The sequence below is a fragment of the Falco peregrinus genome, chromosome 4 (assembly GCF_023634155.1).
Source record: "Falco peregrinus isolate bFalPer1 chromosome 4, bFalPer1.pri, whole genome shotgun sequence".
NCBI classification, from domain to species: Eukaryota; Metazoa; Chordata; class Aves; order Falconiformes; family Falconidae; genus Falco; species Falco peregrinus.
In genome coordinates this window covers 103,971,891-103,991,706 of record NC_073724.1, presented here as the reverse complement: position 1 = coordinate 103,991,706, position 19,816 = coordinate 103,971,891, and the positions used below count along the sequence as shown (strand labels likewise).

At 44.9% G+C, this 19,816-nt stretch overlaps 1 protein-coding gene across 1 annotated transcript in view; it reads right to left on the bottom strand.

The window, feature by feature from the left end:
* Positions 1-17,014, bottom strand: part of EXPH5 (exophilin 5) — a 37,052-nt gene extending 20,038 nt beyond the window's left edge. Inside the window, exon 1 of the mRNA XM_055803079.1 lies at positions 16,700-17,014. Coding sequence (XP_055659054.1) covers positions 16,700-16,818 — 119 coding nt within the window. The 5' untranslated portion in view covers positions 16,819-17,014. The remainder of the gene's footprint in view (positions 1-16,699) is intronic.
* Positions 17,015-19,816: the final 2,802 nt, after the last annotated feature.

Here is a 19,816-nt window from a genome sequence, read left to right as displayed (position 1 = left end):
CAGCTAATAGGTATTCACGCAACGTGTTCAACGAGTTTATCACATATTCCTCTTTCCCTGCTGTATAGTGATTCTGCCTGTCTTTAATATGTATGGAAGCAACTAATAATGAACGTGAATGTTCTGCCACACAGAGGCGAAGCCTGAACAAACTATACACATGTGGCTGCAACTGAAGAAGCAGTTTAGTAGCAAGTTAGGTTTTAGACCAAGAAGTCACAGGAATGCATTGCTTATCTGGACATAACAGGGTACAGTCGCAAAGGAGTTGGAATGACACACCGAGTTACTAGTTTTCAAATTACATTGCAGAAGTGCCTAAAGTAGAGATACAAATGCAACAGATCCACACCCCAACTGATTGTGACGGCAACAGAACTAGACTTTGTGCATCTGGAGATGTAGTGCCAATGTTTTAGCACAGCTTTGAAGTAAATTTTCTACCTTAATCAGTGGTAGAAGCCATGTCTAGGAATACAGATGTTCTCAGAGAACATGCATTAGTTCATTAAAAACTCATATTCTCTGAGACAACATTACTTCACAAAACAAGATTAATTATCTAGGCTGGAAACAATGCTTTTCCACCTGGAACTGATACAGTTACATTGTCCATACTAGCACCTACTGTTCACCTGGTGGCATGTGAAGAACAGGAGGACAGGAGAGAGACATTTTTGGTAAATGAGTAATTCCCTTGAAGTAGATTACACAGAGACAGGCACAAGTACTAACCATTTGAAATAAACTCATTACAAAGGCAAACATGTTACTCATCGCAGATATTACCGCACCACGGGCCTGACTAAACACGGTGGAGGCCACCTGCAGCGGGCAAGGCTGCCGAGCAGCGACAGGGCCAGGAGGAGATGCACGAAGCGCTCCCAGCAGCGCCAAGTTCATACCTCACTGCTGGGGCCTGGGCAAGGGGCGCCGCGGCACCAGGCGCAGCGAGAGCACAGCGGTATGTCGGGAGAGGCTGCCGCCACGGCGACTGCCCGGAAAGCAAGGCCACAGCAGCTCAGCTGGCGTCCCCAGCGTGGGGACCGGCTCCCACGAGGCTCCCCGGTGGCCTTTCTCAGCGCGGGGAGGCCGGGTGGGTTCGGCCCGCAGAGGGGCAGGCGGGGCCGGGCGCACCCGCCCGGGATGGGGCACAGGCGCCCCCTAGCGACCGCCGCCGCCCCCGCGCTGCTCCCGGGGCACCACCGGCCGGCCGCGGGCGGGCTGACTCGGGTGGCGTTAAACATCCCTGTCCTATACGTTGATGCGTTCCAAAGAGGAGGAAAAAAAAAAATACACAAACGCCACAGTTACTCTAACATCGACCCTATCGGGCATTGCACGAACATGCCTTTCACTGAAAATTCCATTAAAAATCTTGCACAAACACAGACATGAATATTTAAACACTGTGAGGTCTTTACGGGCACATGCCTGGTGCTACCTGCAGTCATTATCTGTGAGCGTGCCGCTTTGGAACTGCTCTGTCACCCCCTACTCGGGAAATAAATCCTTTAAATCGCTTGTGCGTATTTATACTTGCACACATGCAGGCCCATATACTGAACCCTAGATACATCGTTATGTGAGCGCCAAATAATACTAATACAATACGTAATATGTAATTGCAATATTGCATGACTATTAAATATTTCTCATTTGCAGTGACTCCCTGCCAAACCACATCATTTCCCTGTATACCTGCTCTGTCAAGTCTACAAGTCCCTTCATGATACTAATGAATGACAGTTGTGAACCAGAAGGAAAGCCCGTCTCAAGAAACAATTACAGCAGAAGATGGTATCTGCAGTCAGTATTGCAATGAACTTGCCTTTGAGGCAGCGCTATTGTTACTTGGATTGCAAATTATATATTGAGACACTGCTCCGTAGGAGTGTCAAAACACCTAATGCCCTCTAAACCAAATGTACTAATCCAGCTTCCCTGTCTGCTCCATCCATCCTGCCGCCTCATTTCTCCACAGCCACTTTGGACGCACGGAGCTGCTTCCTTTTGAGAGCAGACACCACCACTGTGGGTGGGAAAAGTAACCATAAGCTGTTACAGGATCAAAGGCAACTCCATTCCCCGGATAACTTACAGGAGACTGCTCCACAAACTGGAGCAGGCAACAAGCCTAAATGACCTCACAGGCTACACCTTGTGTTACCTTTTCCCATCTATTATCCTACACAGCATCTAAACTAATGAATCATTCGGGAGCAATTCCTCTGCGCTGTTTTTAAAAACATCTCTTCCTTATTGGCACAACGATGTCCCAGTATTTTATACAGACATCTCCAGGGAAAAGTTAACCTAAATGTTTGGATGTACTTTCATGTGGGTTATCATAAATATTGTGAAAAGAGCTATAGCCTGCCCCTGCCACTTCCTGTTAGGGTAATAAGGAGCCTTAACTGCTACTGTAAGAGGAAAGGTATTTTCTCCACCATCTTCATCCTGAATATAAAGCAGACGACAGATATGTAAGGTAGTAGAAACTGGGTTGCCAAATAGGACGTCTGAGGACACCTCTGCTGTTTGCAGGGGACAGAGGACTCAATTCCACTTTTGCCAAAGCAGAAATTATGATTCCTATTGATTTCAGGAGAAGCAGGATCTGGCCCTAAAGGACTCTTACCACACGGCTCATGAGAGAACAGATACACAGCAACCACCAAGCACAAGGAATTGCACCGGGTAAAGGTGCAGCTCACTGGATCACAGCTTTCATGTCTGGGAATACAAGGCTGGAAGGACTGCAGATAAAAATAGTGCCAAAAGCATTAGATAAAAATGATGGCAGGGCAGATAATCTGCAAAACCAGTTACCTAAAACAAGCTTATGCCTCTAGTCTGTTTATATTCCTTACTTTGTCAGTGAGAAAAGGCTAGAAATGTTAAAAAATAGTGCCTGAAGAACCAGTTCTTTCCCTTTTTTTTTTTTTTACTTCATCTTACTGCCTTCCCACTGCTTTATATGTTATGCCGCACTGGTGAACCATGCATCTCTATCATTTCTATGGCCAGTTAAATTTCTAGAAAACTCTAGCTGTTATCACAGCCATGGGTAGCTCTAAAATGCATATGCAAGAATATTTTCTTACTTATAGTTCCTTATAATTTTATAAAGATAATTTAAAGACATACTTTCAAGTTATCATTTGAAAAAAAAAAAAAGAGGGGGGGAGAAATACTACTGATAACGGCAAAGACTACAACAGCTGAAGTGATTAAAAAAATTCTTATCCACCATTTAATCTAAACATGTAACAGCAATAACAACATTCTGGTTTCCAAGGTGCCAGAGATGCTTCTGTGGCAGGTTAATCCTACCAGGGAGAAAAATAATGATATGCAGAGCCAAGATACTCTTTCCTAGCACATCAGACACACAATAGATCTATTTTTTAAGGCAGTCTTTATTCTTAGTAGCTGGTATATTTTTACTCACATTAAAGCAATCTTTTGTTTATTTTTCTTTCTTACCCTTTTCTGTTTGTCTAATGTCAATAAACCAAGTCAGCTTCAGTAAAACATTACACAGAAGTAGATGAATCAGAGACAAAACCTGACTAATGTTTTGGTTGCGCACACTACAAGACAATGTAAAAAGATATAACTGAAAATGTGCTGATTTTTTCTTTGGCTTTTATATGTGTAAAATTAAGCACTTCTGCAGTAATTCTCTGAAAAATCAAGGCCTCCTCTATTTTGATGAACAAAATGTTGTGTTAGCAATAATGCTTGAATCTAACCTGCCAGGTCATTGCTAAGCAACCACTCAGATTTGATTTTCTCTTCCCTCAAAACACCAGTTTTCTACTTAAGTCTACATCCTTTCAATTATTGCTACTGCTGCTGTCATTTTTGTTATTTTGTTGATTTTATAGTGCCCATTAACCTATTAAGTTGCCTACAGAAGATATATTTGTCTGAGTATATCACCAATAAAACTAAAGATGTGTCTGGGCAAAGTGAAAGTGCCACAACAAGGAAAATCAAAAAGTGTGTTGGTTCAGTGCTCCTTTCTGACCACGACCTAAATACCAATAAATGTAACGGAAGGACTTTCACTGTCCTGAGCAGGCACCAGATCAGGCTGCTGGAGAGTCACCTAGTGGTGACACTCCTGGGTGGAAAGAAGTAACGTAAGTACCAAGAAAGGTTCACCTCAAGGACAGGGGAAACACTTCACAGCCCAGAATTGAACTGTATGGCATATGTTTTCAATCCCACATTGATGGGTGCATTAAGTTGCCAGATCACAATTATCCATCCCTACATATTTAGATCGCAGAAATGTGCAAAACCAGGAGATGGAAGTGGGGAGAAAGTGAAAAGGGAATGAATCTTCCCTAGTTATCCCTCCCAGGCTGTTCGTTTAATAGGCAGAAGTACTTTAAACACAAAGATACCACTTCTGCACATGATTTTGATACCCATCCTGTAGCACCCTTCCAAGCAGCAGCAGAAGCAGATAGCTGCAGACAGTAAATGTCAATAGGTATCAGATTCACACATTAACTCATGTCATGTGTGTCAGGGATACAGGTGGGGAATATGTGCGTTAATGGGAAGACATCTTTTCCACCCTTACTGAAGTTTCACCTTGTCTGCTCATGGGGAAAATCCTTCCATTTCCACGTCTTTTCTTTTTAATTAAAAAGTAGAAAATGCACAAAATGTGACATTATTACACTACCTTTATTCAGCAGATTTAACTCTTTTAAATTAAAGCTTATCACTTGCTTTGAGATAGCCTAATACAGTGGCAATGTGTACATTCATTACACACAATCCACAAAGACAACAAAACTATCAGGATACATGAAATGTTCTCATCAGACTCCCACTATGTGTTGAATACTTCCTTCCACTCTATAACTCACAGTGACTTTTGTGTCTACTATTTTTTAACTTAAGCACCATCTGTAGAGTGGCTAAAAGTTATCTCTGTTTTTTTCGCAAAGCATTAACTTCTCATGTTAAACTATATGAAATTAATATACTGCAGATTATTTACTCTAGCTGCTCTTTTCCTTCACCAAGTCCAACACTCCATTTCTGCCTGAAACTTTTGTCTGTTCCCCTGGGCAAGAGCACAGACTGACATTTTCCTTTGAAACAGAAAACTAGGGCAGGGACGAGGTTCATGCTCATGCTGACCACATAACTCCTCTCTGCTCTGGCAGCTCATGAATCAGAAGTTCTCAGTCTAAACCTCAGAAATCAGCTCAGTGACTGTCTTCATGAAGTTTAGTTTTTAAAGCACAGAGCATTGAAAACTGAGATCACGGGAGCTGAGGGTGATTAATCACCCATGTCAAGCTGTAACAATGCCTCAAAACATTACTTGTAACATGAAACTATTTCTTGAGCTGCTACCCCGGGGTTTACAGTGAAAACATTATTTCAGCCCTGCTGGAACAAACAGAAAAGACTAATAAGTATCTATCTTTTAATTGAGTTTCTACATACTCAGAATACGAAAGCTTTTAGTCCTCTGGGCAGCTAGTAAACAGGAGTGTATGAGTTGAAATGCCACTAGTAATGTCACAATTGTCAGTGACTCTCCAGCTCGGGCAAATTCTGTCATTTCCTCTACAGTGAGTGTGAAACAGGGGAAAGGTCCACTCAAATGTTTTACTGATGATTTACAATCTCTCTGTACAGGCTGCAAATGACAGGTCAAAAACAAGAGAGTGTTACTTTATTATGCTGTCAATGCTCACAAGCTACCTACCAATATTATATGATAATAACAAAACAAATCTATGATGCAATGGAAAGGAAGGCTACCTATCATTTTTAAAGTGTGTCACACAGCTTCTGAATGGTAGTAATTAATATTTCTAATGAAGATGACTTCATTAATAGGAATTTCCATTAGCATTATTACATGCTAATAGGTGCAATGGACATAATTATCCATGTAAAGATTCTGATTAGCTTGCAGGGATAGATGTAGTCTCAATCCAAAAGCATCGCATGACAGGAGTAAGTTTTGGGTTCCTGAATTTCTGTCCTGGAAATCTTACAAGGAAATGCAGATGTATACCATGTGTGTGACACACGATGGGTTGGAAGGCTGGGGATCAGGTCGTCTTAGGCCTTTCAGTAAATCTGAAGCTAATGATTAACAGCAGACATGCTCACTCTTCCAGGGTAAAGCTGCTAGTTGATTGTGAGACCTTTTATAAATATTGACAGCATGCAAATAGACAACCATCTATGCAAGTAATTTACAGCTCAGCCATGCATTATAAATTCACTGCCTTACAAATACATACAATGCAGATGCTATTCCTCCTGTTATTGTATGACTTTCTTTATGCAAAACATTTCCTAGGTAACAATATAAGGGGAGAAACAAGAAAATGGACACAGGCCAGATGGGAACTCTGAATGAGGGGAACTGGTTTCAAATGAAGACCAAGGTCTCACCTCTGCAAGCAGGTTTGTGTATGATACCCCATGGGTCTGAATAGAACTCTAAAATTGAGAGGCTCCAGACAGGCTTGGACTTTTGTTTATAAAGAGCTAAGCTTGAAGCCTAGGGCTCTCAAAATACACCTTTGCAATCTCAGGTGATTGTGCAGAGCCTTACACAGAGCTGAGTTAACAGTCCTGGTCAACAGAAATACGACAGAAGGTCAGAGTGCACCTGCACACAATTTATGTGTTACTGTAACACAAAAGCCCTGTTTACATTGCTTTAAATTAAGGGAAGCAGTCATAAGAATGAATGTAAGCTCTAAAAGTTGTCACAGTGGATGTTTCTCATTTGGAAATATAAAGCTTATATACATGTATGTAATGAATACTTACACAGATCCTCTGCTCTAGTAGCTTAGAATGTCATAATTTATCACAACTCTTCCACTGGAAATAGAAAATATTATCGTATAATAATACTTTAAATATAATAATAATAATATATATTATTATTATATATAAACATATATTTAAAAGCATGCAATATAAACATATATTTAAAAGCATGCAAATCTATAATGCAGGAAGAAACAGAATGCAGAGCGTCCCAGCCGCACTGAAGCAGCTTTGCTTGACTGCAAGCTCTCTCCCCCTATACCTAGAAATCCAAAGACAGGGCAAGCAGAAGTATTGCAGTTCCTTGATTATTCCAACCACAAACTGAACTGTATAATTTATGTGCAATAAAGTGTAAACAGACTGTACTTTTCATCATGTACTCTTAGCTTTTGTTTTGTGGTTTTGGTGTTTTAGTTTGGTCCTGGTTAGTATGGTACCGGTACATATACCTATATATTTCTGAGGTAAGACTGATAAAAAGAATATAGTTTCTGGTAGGAATTCAAAATGCAGGCATTGAAATACAGCTTATTACATTTAACAGTGTTAATATAATAATCTAGCTCCAAAGAAGGATTAGAAATATGTTTCCTGTGAACATTTAGATACACACATCCTCAGGAAAAAGTCCCAATTTTTCCCTACCTGCTTTAATGCATTTTTTACATGAAATATGTAAGCTTTGAAACTTTTCAGGCTGCCAGCTTTAGGGCACTAAGTCACTTTTCAATTTAAAACAAGTACAGGAAAGACTGAACTGAAGTCAGTCTAGTCTATATAGTCCCGCGTGCAAGTTAGGGAACACAGAAGAAAATGGGGTCTCTGTGCCCAAAGCTTAAAACTCCATTGGGCCAAACTCCACTTGATTTGAAAACTAGATTCAGAGAGAAAAGAGATTTTAAAGGATGATTAAATTCAGTGTATGTAAAACACTGACAAAAACTAAATTTTAAAGACGAAAAGGAGATGGATGCATGCAACATTATTCAGAATGGTTTCTGATACAAACAAATGAATGTCAGCTGAGGCCTCGACACACAGCCCAACAAGCTTTGCTCTCAGCCATTGGTGAGGTCTCTCCAAGAGCCACGTCCAGAGATGGTGCAAGTGGTGGATGTCTAGAGGGACCCAAGAATCTGAAGTATCTCAGGGACCAAACCCAGCAAAACTCCAGGGCCCCAGGCTTCACCACAGAAAGCACGTGCTGCAGACTTCGGCAGGACTACAGGACACACGTAACCTGAACACACCACCGGAGCACAGCACTGCCAGTGCCAGGGGAGGTATCCAGCCACTCAACATGAATCTGACACATTTCTATGCAACATTTTTTTGACTTTCTGGCATAACCAATTTAGTATTTCTGAAATATGTGTGAGGACTTGAAGGTGTTGGGACACAGACAGTGTGTAGAACCTGTCAGTACCTGAAAACATTTCTGGGGTCCTTTCAAGGCAGCTCACTGCAGACTGATACTCATTCCTTTCCTTACAGCAATGACAGGCAGTGCATGTTACACTTCACTGGCATTACCCTCCAGAAGCCCAGTGACTCTGCTGCACGTGCCACTGGCATTACAAACTTCTGACATCTTTGAGAAAGCTGAGCTAAAGTGAGAGTGACCATACTTTGTTGATGTTTTCAGCATTTCAGACAGTTCTCCATGCACCTCCATGACTCTCTGCTTGCTTAGTATGGAAAGCTGTTTTCTACCTGATGTTCCCACTGATGTCAATTATTAACCTCTGCACTTGAATTGCAGAGGAGACAGAGGGTGTTGAGAACACAGAGACATTATTATCGGAAAGGTCAAACCTAGGAAGTGCACAGACTTCTTGCAAGGTGTACAAGTCCTTAACTGGGTCACAACTCCATCGAAAACCTAACAGATCAGACTGTTCTGCATTAGCTGTTCCAGAATAACTCCCCATATTGACTGCCTACTCGGTAGTTAATGCTAGCTTGTACTGCTGTCTGACCATTTATTCTTGAAGTCTGTTCAATTTATCCATATAGACAAAGCTCAATTAATTCTCCTTTCACCATTAAGCCTGGATTTAGAAAATGTCTACCTGTGGGCTTAAGAGTAAGCCTTGGCTTAGACCTCATCAGTTGCAACAAGTGTCTTCCTTTTGGCAGCCCTAGTGACATCAGAAAGTCGGCTAGGTAATAATAATAGGAATTATTATGATGATTTTCACTTTTACAGTATTTTGTCACGTGAAAATGCTAACATTAGTAGTTTGAACCCTGGCATAAGCCTATGTTTGAATGACCATGAGTGAAAATGCCCTGAGCATGTCCTTCCTGCTCCTGTGGGTTTGGCCGCCTGGACCCAGGGCCAGCTTGGAAAGAGCAGAGCTGGTGGCCTTGGAGAAAGCTGTTGGGAAGACAGCCAGAAGCCTCGCAAGGGCCACCCCTACTTGCCCCAGGAGCTGCTTTTAAACGGGGAGGCTGCCTCACTGGGCCTTGCCGCAACTACAGCCCCAGACACGTCCTAGCCTTGATCCCTGGACTGACATCCCAACCTAGCCTCAGCCCAGCCATCACAGGGCCATGGATGACCCTGGTCACCATCGTCACCAGGCCTGACCCTGATGTGACTTCATGGCTTGACCATGGCCCTGCATCATCACCACAGCCCTGCCCCGTGACCAGCAGGCTGCGGCGGACCTGGCTGCCCTCACCAGGCCTGACCCTGACTCAGCCCCACAGCCTGGCCTGGGCCCTGCCACACCACCATGGCGGTTGGGCCACGGCTGCCCTGTCTCGCGGGGTGGGACAGGCCCTGGCGGCATGGTCCTGCCCTGCCAGCCCTGTGGGGAGCCCCCATGGCCCCCGTAACATGAAGAAAGAAGAAAAGTAACGTGAAGAAAGAAGAAACACATTAAGTGCACTACCAGACAGGCTCTTCCAAACGTAACACACCTGAAAAGGTGCTTCTGGGTCTCGTTCTGCTGCCACACACACTGTAGAAACCCCCTTGCTCTCAAACATAAAGTGCAAAGCTTTGGAGGAAGGGATTGACCTTTGTTAGCACTGAAAGTAGTTTACTATGAAAAGACAAGACCAACAAGCTAGCAGCAATGCCAGTCCAGACCCTGTTCTATAGATGTAAAACTGGAGTTACACCTCAGACTTCATATTAGTTAGCCCAGATGCACAGGACTAAAAATCAAAACAGAAAATGGCACATGCCGTGCCCACCTGCCCCTGGCTGTGACTGCCCAGTCTTCCTCAGCTCACATGGAGCCCCAGTCCTCGACCCCAGGCCCCACCGCAACACAGGATTATTAAAAAACAGCAATGAGGAAGCAACTTGATAGGCAACTTAATTGCCTTTGGTTTCAGTACCCCCGCTCAAACAAGGGGAGTCCCAAAGTGGGATTATTTATGTCAGTAATTGTTTACCAAACTGAGTAAAGGTTTTTAAACTACAGTCTTCCCTGCCATTCTTGCTTCCATTTACACTTCTTTAGCATATTAGAACTTCAGGGCTTCAAGGACCTGTTTACATAAGTGTTCTCAAACCACTAAACATGCCAGTGGCACAGTATCAGCAATAAATAATAATAGTAACTCCTCCACAAACAAGACACAATAGAACACTTGTGCCCTGAAACATCCCGGGGCGGAGTATCTCTTAGGAAAGAATTTCTTTATTAATGCTTTGTTCAGATAGGGAGCTCCACCGGAACAACAATACACCCAAATGGTGCTGTCCTGGTATCCTGCCTGCTGTCCTCACCCATGGAGCTTATGGGTGTTTTGGGGATGATTCTAAAAATTCTTTGTAACTATTTTCAGTAGTGCCCAGCAACAGGACAAGGGGCAATGGGCACAAACTACAACACAAGAAGTTCCATCTGAATATGAGGAAGAACTTCTTTACTTCAAGGGTGACAGAACCCTGGCACAGGCTGCCCAGAGAGGCTGTGGAGTCTCCTTCTCTGGAGACATTCAAAACCCACCTGGACGTGACTCTGTGCAGCCTGCTCCAGGTGAACCTGCTTTAGCAGGGGTTGGACTAGATGATCTCCAGAGGTCCCCATACCATTCTGTGATTCTGTGATAAGGAGTTGGGCCCCTAATCTAGACCTCTAACACCCAAGAAGTTATTCTTAAGTCTTTGAGAGGCTGCAAGAAGGTCAGGAGTACTTCTGTGACCAAGCCAAAAAAAAAAAGCTGCAATGTCAGACCCCTAAAACTGTACGCAAGACAAAAGAGTTGAAGCACCAAGAGGGTGCTGAGTATGTCTGCACCTCTGCCACAAATGCCTTCCAAGGTTATGAGTATGGAAAAAGGTGAAAAAATACATTCCCCATGCAGCGTTATATTCCCAGCCTCTATTGCCAGACTCGTGAGAGCAAACGTCAGTCAAGAGAGTACAATATGGAATTACTTGCAACAAACTATGAACTCAGTAAATGATCTGCTGTAAGGCAGTAAGAACAGTTGTGTTCCTGTAAGCAGTAACTACATCCAAATGATTTGTTGTGGAGACTGTCTAGAACAAAGGAAGGAGGGGATTAATCTTTCACATAAGAATCTTATGTTGTTAATGGGTCACCAAGAGAGGAGCAGCAAGTGGTGCTGACTGTACCTCCTAATTAATTTCTCTTGCTTTTCATCTTTAAATTTGAGGATAAATTAAAAAAAAAAAACAAACTCTGCTTTGCTGCCATCTATTTGCATTGTCATAGTTCTGTAAGAATAAATCTACTAAATAAAAAAAGCAAAAGCATAAACCAACCTGGAAATAAGCAAAACAAATGAAAGCAGAGGGAACAAGTACTCTTCTTTCTCAAAAGCTCCGTTTGCCTTTCCTCTTTTTTTCAGTTCCTATTCATAGACAGTGGCTGATGCCTAAGATATGTTCTAGAGCTGGTAATTAAGTTTTTTCCATTCCTCCTACTGAAAAAAAGAAAAAATTCTTTACACAATACAAACATGGTTACTTCTCGAAACATGATCTATCAGGTAAACTGCTATTCAGGCAGGCAGGTTCATTTCCATGGTCAGTGGCTCAGTCTCTGGTATTTTCAGTGTCTCATTTGAAAGTGAAGATAACAGTATTTCCCTTTTTCTCAAGGATTAATAAACTAAAACAGCACAAGGCTACTGTATGTAGTCACAATAGAAGCATTATATAAACCAGACAAATCTCCTAAATAGAAGTCAGTAATTAAAGAAATCTGAGCTCTTCTGCCCTTTTAAATAGATTCTCTATTTATCCGTAGCTCTTCTGCTGTAGCTCCCAACTGCTCTTTTTTTGAACAACCTGCAAATGTACCAGCCACCTGTTCCCATGCCACAACCCCCTACCTGCTGCCTCTTTTGAGTAGCTGGCTCCATGTCTCCTAGCTCCTGTCATCTCAGCTGCTCTCTGAACCTTGGTGCCATTTCACAGTGGAGGTGCATCTCTGCACCCAGTGCTCAGACAATCTGAGGCAACAGAGCCCCAAAGCTGACTGGAAAGACACCTGCTTGGGTGCTGTCCACCTCTCCACGATCTGCAGAGGGAGGAGCTGAGCTTCCTCAGAAAATAAAAGGCAGCAGCTCCACCTCTGTATCCCATAGCTTCATGCCCTATTGCTCCTGAGCCTCCCCACAGGGATTGCCAGTCCCTCTGCTACCTGCCAGGCTCTGAACTGCTGTCCCGAAGAGATGGGAAGCAGCCAGCCTCCCTTGTCACCCTCCCCATCAGCTTCTGGGAGAAAGGACAGAAAAGAGAAGCACCTATATGTTTGTTAAGTCTTTGGGACCTGGGGCTCTGCATGCAAGTTATTAACTGTCAATTCTTCCTTAATTTCTGTCCTCAGCAGCTGCAGTACAAAGCTTGAGAAGAGAAGCCAGGTGTAGGCTGAAGCCTTGAAACCAGAAGTTAAATAAGAGACCTGGAATGTTTTTATGCCGTGATTTTCAGGCCTATTTCATTATGTATGGCAAGTTGACCTGTGGTATTAATAACTGTGCCTACAGAAAGCATTCATTGTGTTTTACGGAAACTGAATTGTCAGGGAGCCATCTGAACATGATACTGCTCTCTGAACATGCTGGATTCCTCCTTATCTCCTCCTGGGCATCTAACTGTGATTGAAATATTTGGGAGAAGGAACCTTTTTCCACAAGCATCTGCAAAATCATCAGTTTCATTAATCAGGCTTATTAAAATAGCATTTTGTGACATGGAGTTCTGTCTTTACAATGCGTGTATATCGATATACAGACCCATATTCCATTTTTTCTCCCATGCTAACATTTATGATAAATGAGGTTTTCTTCCAGGTGGTATTATGAATGAGACTTGATTTGATGAACAACAAATAACAGCTGGGTGTTACCCAAGTCAAAATTAATGTGTATTTATATATTTAAAATTATTAAATACTTGATTACTAAGTTTCTAAATTATTTTCAGTGTATATAGCAGTGAACAGCCATGTGAGATATACCAAAGCTGACTGCTGCTGCTTCTCTGAACCTGTTTCGTGGGGGAAGCAGTCAGGTATGGCTGGTTTGCTGTTGCTGTTCAAAGGTACTGCTGAGAGGAGCCACGAGAGGGCACTGGAAAAGAGAAAACCGGCAAAAAAAAAAAAAGCAGTCCTGGGAACAAACAGCCCAGGGCACATGAGAAGCTCAGCTCCCTGTCAGTAACAAGAATAAGTAAAGGCCCAACGGGTCACACAGTTCATTTCTTCATAAAAGGGAAAGTAATACTGAGAAGTCTTCCAAACAAGGCTTAGAGATCTGAAGCCTGCCAAGGGAGCTGAGAAAGGGCCAACGGTTCTCAGAGGGTGTGCTGGGGCACCAGGAGGAACTGGGAAGGCCAGCACGAAGCGGGGCCCACACCTACACAAATGTGCACAATTGGCCAGGTAGGTCACGCATTCCTGCTCTAAAGGCTACAGAGAGAAAAGGAAGGGAGATGAAAAGGGGTTGTATAAAGCAAATAGCCTTTTCCCAGAAAACACCCCCAGGTATGTGTTTAATTTCATGAAGGCATGGGCTGTCTGGGTGAAGAGAGATCCAGAGGTTCTATAAAGCAGTGTAGGTAAGCAATAAGAAAAGAAAAAAAAGTATATATTCGTCTGGGAACAGTTACGGTTACATAGCTGAGGAGGAGCTTGAGAAGGTCAGTATTTCATGCTGTACTGCAATACATTTGCATTTATGTGATAATCGACTCCGCTGAACCATGGTTGCCATTTGTTGGACATCACAAGCCATGCACAATGTCAGAATTCATCTTTTGATCTTATTTCTTATTTTGCCTTTCAAAATTAACTGGTGTTAACATTTTTTTTATATACAAACTGCAGCTTGTAAAAAGAAAAAAACCACGTTCCTGTTTGTTTTTTTTTTTATTCCAGAGTTGTATCTGGGAATGGATTTCCATTTTTCATTGATCTTTTAAGAGATCTGCAGACAGCTATGTGCTTGTTCATATGACATCAAATAGCACACACAGTGTCAGAGAAATCATTAGAACCTGACTTGTGGTCTGCCAGGAAATGCTTTATTCCCTCTGTCAATCCAGTCTGGAGTGGTCTATACAGGGACATAATATATTTTAAATAAAGATGGTCACCAAACAAACTTGACCAATGAGTCCACTGGTGATTACTGACTTGCTCCCTGGCCCTGCCCAGCTCCAACTAGATCTTTCCAAAACCATGCTCAGGAGCACTCTGCGGGATAACTCACTTCAGTGACTTCATGCAAAAAAGTAGTATTGATGAAACTGCTCCCTGCTCCTTCCATTCCATAGCATCTCCCTGTATGCCTCATTTGACTGATGGTGTGAATCAAATAGTTTCAAAATCACGCTCTGAAAGCATCCCAGGAGGGGGCTGCCACAGTGCTCATGCATCACTTTAAAACTTTCGAACTGAAAAAAATTTGTATGAAGTTAATTACCAAAATAATAGTAATAAGAATGACATAGAGCCAAGGGGGCAGGCATATGGGACCAAGAGAAGCAAATGAAATTTTTGTTAGAGCCTCTGAAGCTCACTGAGGTCATATAGGAACTGCAGGATTTGGCCCTCCAGGGTGATCGCTGTTATTACTTAGATTATAGTAGCACAGGGCAACATCACACAGACTGGAATCTGCCTGCTCCTGATGGAAGTCCCCTGGCCTGAAGAGCTTACAGTCTGAATAAGACCAGTAGATGAGTGGAGTGAGCAAGAGAGTACTTTTATTATGCCCAAGAGAAATTATGAAACTTGCCAAAGGACACATACAAAGCCTCTGAGAGATTCTGTGTTTAACCTAGATTTCAGTGTGGCACCTTGATCATAAACACCTGTCTTCTGCTCAACTTCTGAATGCCTCTTCAACTGAGATTTAAAGTTGACTCCATCTCAGCAAAGCATCACCAGAAACGTCCTCTTATACCATGTTTATTTTGACAGCTTTTGCATAAAGGGAGACCACTTCCTACTGACAAAGTTCTAAGTCCATAGATGGAGAAACAAACAGAAATCTGGGGGCAGGTGAGAGCCCCAAGTTCCAAGAGCAGGCTATCACTTCACGAGCCTTTCTACACCACAGGCAGCCTCACTGCACTTGCTCCTGCTTTAGTGTCACCCTATTAAAATTAAAGAGTTTTAAACTTAGAGCTATCCAGCCATGTAATTCTCCATATCCAGCAAAATATTCATTCTTTTTTGCAGGGGGGCTTATAATGGGACACATGGCATAGAAATTAATCAAAGAAACAAAGGTAATGCCAAATTACAGAAGAAAGAAATCACTAAATTTAACTCAGTCCTGGGTCACATGCTGCAGAGAACTAAGACAAGCTTTGGATGCAAGTCAGCATTGACACATATTTAACCATGCCCATCATAAAATCAACTTGACTGAAACAAAAAAAATGCACAGTACTAAAATCCACTCGATGGAAGTGTTACTCATTAACATTCCGCCTACATCCTAGATGAAAGCATTACTTGTGAAAAGTGGCCACTTGTGAATCTGAGAGGACACTACCTCTCAGCTGCAAACTGCCCACAAGGTACCTCCTGTCTCATCCAGAGGAAGAAATGATAACCTTTAATAACACACAGCTCATTTCCCAGCATAGATTATATTACTCCTTGACCTGTGCTTTCATTATCAACGCAAATTGCTTGGGTGACTGTGCACAGGGGAGATGGGAGCTAGAAACAAAGTCGAGGCTGTTCTATTTCTTCATACGGCTCAGGTAAGATGGTATAACTTGCGCACCTGAAGGCGGAGGGGATTCAGTTAAGTCACTTGAAAGGGTCTTGCGAACAACCTTTCAGGCTGGCGAGTGCCGGGCTTGGTTGCCAAAAGCTGTCTGGATCGGCTCCGGGATCGGCCCGGGAGCCGCCACGTTTCCCTGCACGGAGCCGCCAAACCTCGGCACCGCTGCCCGCCCGGGTGCCAGTGCCCGGCCAGCCCCGCGGCGACAGGCTGGGGTAGCCTGGGCCCCCCCCGGGGCGGGAGGCGAGCCGCGGGCAGCGGCAGCAGCACCCGCCGTGACTCAGAGCCGGCTTCGCCACAACACGCGTTTCCCAGACGTCCCGATGCCGCCGATGCCCGGGACGGGCGGCTCCGCGGCCCGGCAGCAGCCGCCGCTGGCGGAGGGCAGCCCTCCCCGCAGGTGCCCGGCAGCCCCGCTGCCCCGGCCGGCGCACAGCCCTCCCAGGGGCGGCCACCCGCCCCTCTTCCCGCTCTACTCGGCGGGGCGAGGCAGCTGCGGGTCCCGCCGCCACCCGGGCCGGGGCCGTGCGCGCCCCGCTCGCCGCCGCCCCCCGCCGCCCAGCTCCGCGCCTCCCAGCCCCCTCAGGCGCGGCGGGCAGCGGCGGGCCGGTGTGAAGCCTGGTACCTGACTCTGTCCTTCTCAGCCCGCCGAAGCTCCGAGTCCCTCTGCAGCACCTGAAAAATCGCCCTAGCTTCCTCCTCGTTTAAAAAACTGAGATCCAGCCCCCCAGGCGCTGCGGTCATGGCTTTGCTTGTTTGCGGGCGGGCGGGCGGAGGCAGGCGGGCAGCGCTGACCCCCTCGGAGCCTGGAGCGACACCAGCATGGCCGAGCCCCGGCAGGACGGCGCACGCCGGTACCCGCTGCCCTCTGCACGGCGGGAGCCAGGGCCGGAGCCGGAGCCGCGGCCGCCCCGTACCGCACCGCACCGCACCGGCGCGCGTCGGGCAACACCCTCCGCAGGGAGCGCGGCCCGGTGGGGCGGGGCGGGGGCCAGGGCCGGGGCCGGGCGGGCCGGCGCTTGAGTCAGGTGTTTGCGCCGAGCCTTTGGCGCGGTGTTTGCCCTTGGCGCTGCCAGGCGGAGCACACGCCTGCCCAGGGGGACCGGCTGCTGGACGGTGCGGAGCTCCCCCCCTCCCGCCGCCGGGCAGCCCCGTCACGCCTGTGCCTGGCTGGCGGCGCCCGGCTGCGGCCGTGAGGCGGGGCCGCCGTCGAGGCGCTCCCCGCGGCCCCGCAGCGCGGCCCCCCGCTCCGCCCGGGCGCCGCTCGGCCCCTCGCCCGCCCCCGCGGGGCCGCCGCCGCGCCGCTGCAGAGGGACTTGCCGGCAGCCTCGCGGAGCGGGTGCGGAGCGGTGTCTTCCCCGTGGGGGAAGAACGGGACAGTGCTTCTATTTACCCTCCGTTGAGGTTTTCCCGAGGAAACGGTAGAGAACAGTTGTTCTTGCTTGACCTGGGCGTTACAACCACATCTCAGGAGTAATTTCATCCTGATTCCATTCTAACGGCCCTAACGCAACTCAGCTCTGTGCTGGTGGGAGCAGCACCAACAGGCATGTCTCTGTGAAGTACGTGTGTCTAGTCCGCTGTACTAGTTGAATAGTTAAGTGAAATTTTTCCATCAAAGAAAGGCTTTACTCAGGACCGAACTGCAGATGGGGGGCACAGCTGTATGGAGAAAGAAAACTGAATGCAATTTTTAGTACAGAAAAGCAAATCTGTGGAAATGTCAGGGTGGCAGTGTGCAGGGGGAGCGGGGCTGAGCGGTGCGCAGCCACCTTCCCACCCCACAGCAGGCTGATGTGGGGCCAGGGAAGAATGCTTCCCCGCTAGGAAGTCGTGTGGAGCAAGTGGAAATAAGGACCTTAGAGCACAGCGGGAATAACAAGTTGCAGGAGGCTCCTTGTTTCGGTGTAGCTTCTGGCATCACTAGTCTGTCCCAAAGAGGAACTTACCAGATTCCTGGTGACCAAACAACATAAACAAGGCTGTGAGACAACTGACGAAACGTAATGAAAGCTGTGAAGGATTGTGATGTTTAGAAAACGTCAGGAGGAAATGTCTCTCACAGAAAAAAAGACAGTGATTTTTTAATAGGGTATAGGAGATGCTTCTGGGTGAAGTCCAAGTGTGTTGTTTCTAAAGGTGCAAGAGCCGCAGCCATCACTGGTGCATTAGGAGCTTACAGAACTTCTGTCTTCCTGAATCTGTTGCATTAAGCATACTGGGGTGACTGTTTTGCCAGCAGAAGCTAGGTGTATGGATTTCTCCCTGGGACTCTCCCAGGCAGTGAATTAGGTGGATGGGACATCACTCTCCCTTTCTGCCTGGCACCTGCAGGATATGGGAAGCAATTGCTCATGGTAGTTGCGTCACACTGGACCTACTCCCAGAGCTGAGGGGGAATGTGATAATTTTTTTCTGTACATCCATTGTAATGAACCTCATCAATGCCCACTCTTGCCTTAAAAACTCCCCACAGTGCCTCACCAATGCCCACTCTTGCCTTAAAAACATTTTATCTTATGGGTCAAGTGTTTTTTTAACTTCACGCAAACATCTAAAGTCAGGTTGGATGGGGCTCTGAGCAACCTGATCTAGCTGAAGACATCCCTGCTTATTGCAGGGGCGTTGGACTAGATGACCGTTAAAGGTCCCTTCCAACGCAAAACCTTCTGTGATTCTATGACAAAAAAATAAATAAAACATACATACAGAATACATAGAAAGGATGTGCATGTTCTTACGAGTTTGTAAAGGAAGTTATGTGCTACAGGCCTTACAAAGCAAGGGTGACATTCCCCCATGAATTTGGTGACTTCATCTATAATTGTATTTATCCTGCATGTAAGTCCAGAGTGGAACTGTATTTCTAAGTTTCTGCCATCCTTTTTCTTCATATCGATCTGGTTTTTTTCCCATCATCAAAATGTATGTTAGCATATTTTCAGTGCTAAGAGAAGCAGGGGCAAGTTGTTCATTTGGCAGATGAGCAACACATAGTCTTTCAGAAAACAACAAAGAAGTAAGTTTTTCATTCTGTGGAAAGCGATGGAATTATTTAGAAGAGTAACAAGTATGTGCACTAGTGGCTTTTAGAGAGATGCTACCAGACACCACAGTGGTTATTATTTCAATGGCTTTTATCCAGAATATTTAGTGATTTGGGCATAGCCATCTTATATGGTAAGAAGACCTTCATTTTACACAGCATCTTTGGTATGTCATACGAGCATTACCAAATGTGTGTTGGATCAGGACAAGAAACAGCTATCTATGGAGTCTTCTGTCAGAAATTTATTTTGTGAAAAATAACCACTTTTCCATATGTCTCTTCGTTACTCCACCTCACTTTAAACTTCATGTCTTTTTCATATATGGATCATGATGCAAGGAAACACTGCCTTATTCCAGTATTTAGAGCCTCCAGCCCCTTATGTGCTTTAATTTCTGCTGCATAAACCTAAGACAGGATACACACTCTAAATTTTATTCCAGGTTTTTTAACTAACAGCTGTTCCAGGAAGATACAGAAGTGTTTTCTTGTAAATAAATAGCATTTTTTCTGTTTATCAACCTGAAACAGAGGGCCAAAATAGTATATGAGAGGCTGCAGACATGAGAAGTCTATTAGTAATGTTAATTGCCAATGCCACTAAAGAGGATGCTGACACACATACCTTAATTATAGGGCAAATTCTTCAAAAACTGTATTTCACAAATACTGTTGTACTAATGGGTGGTGTTA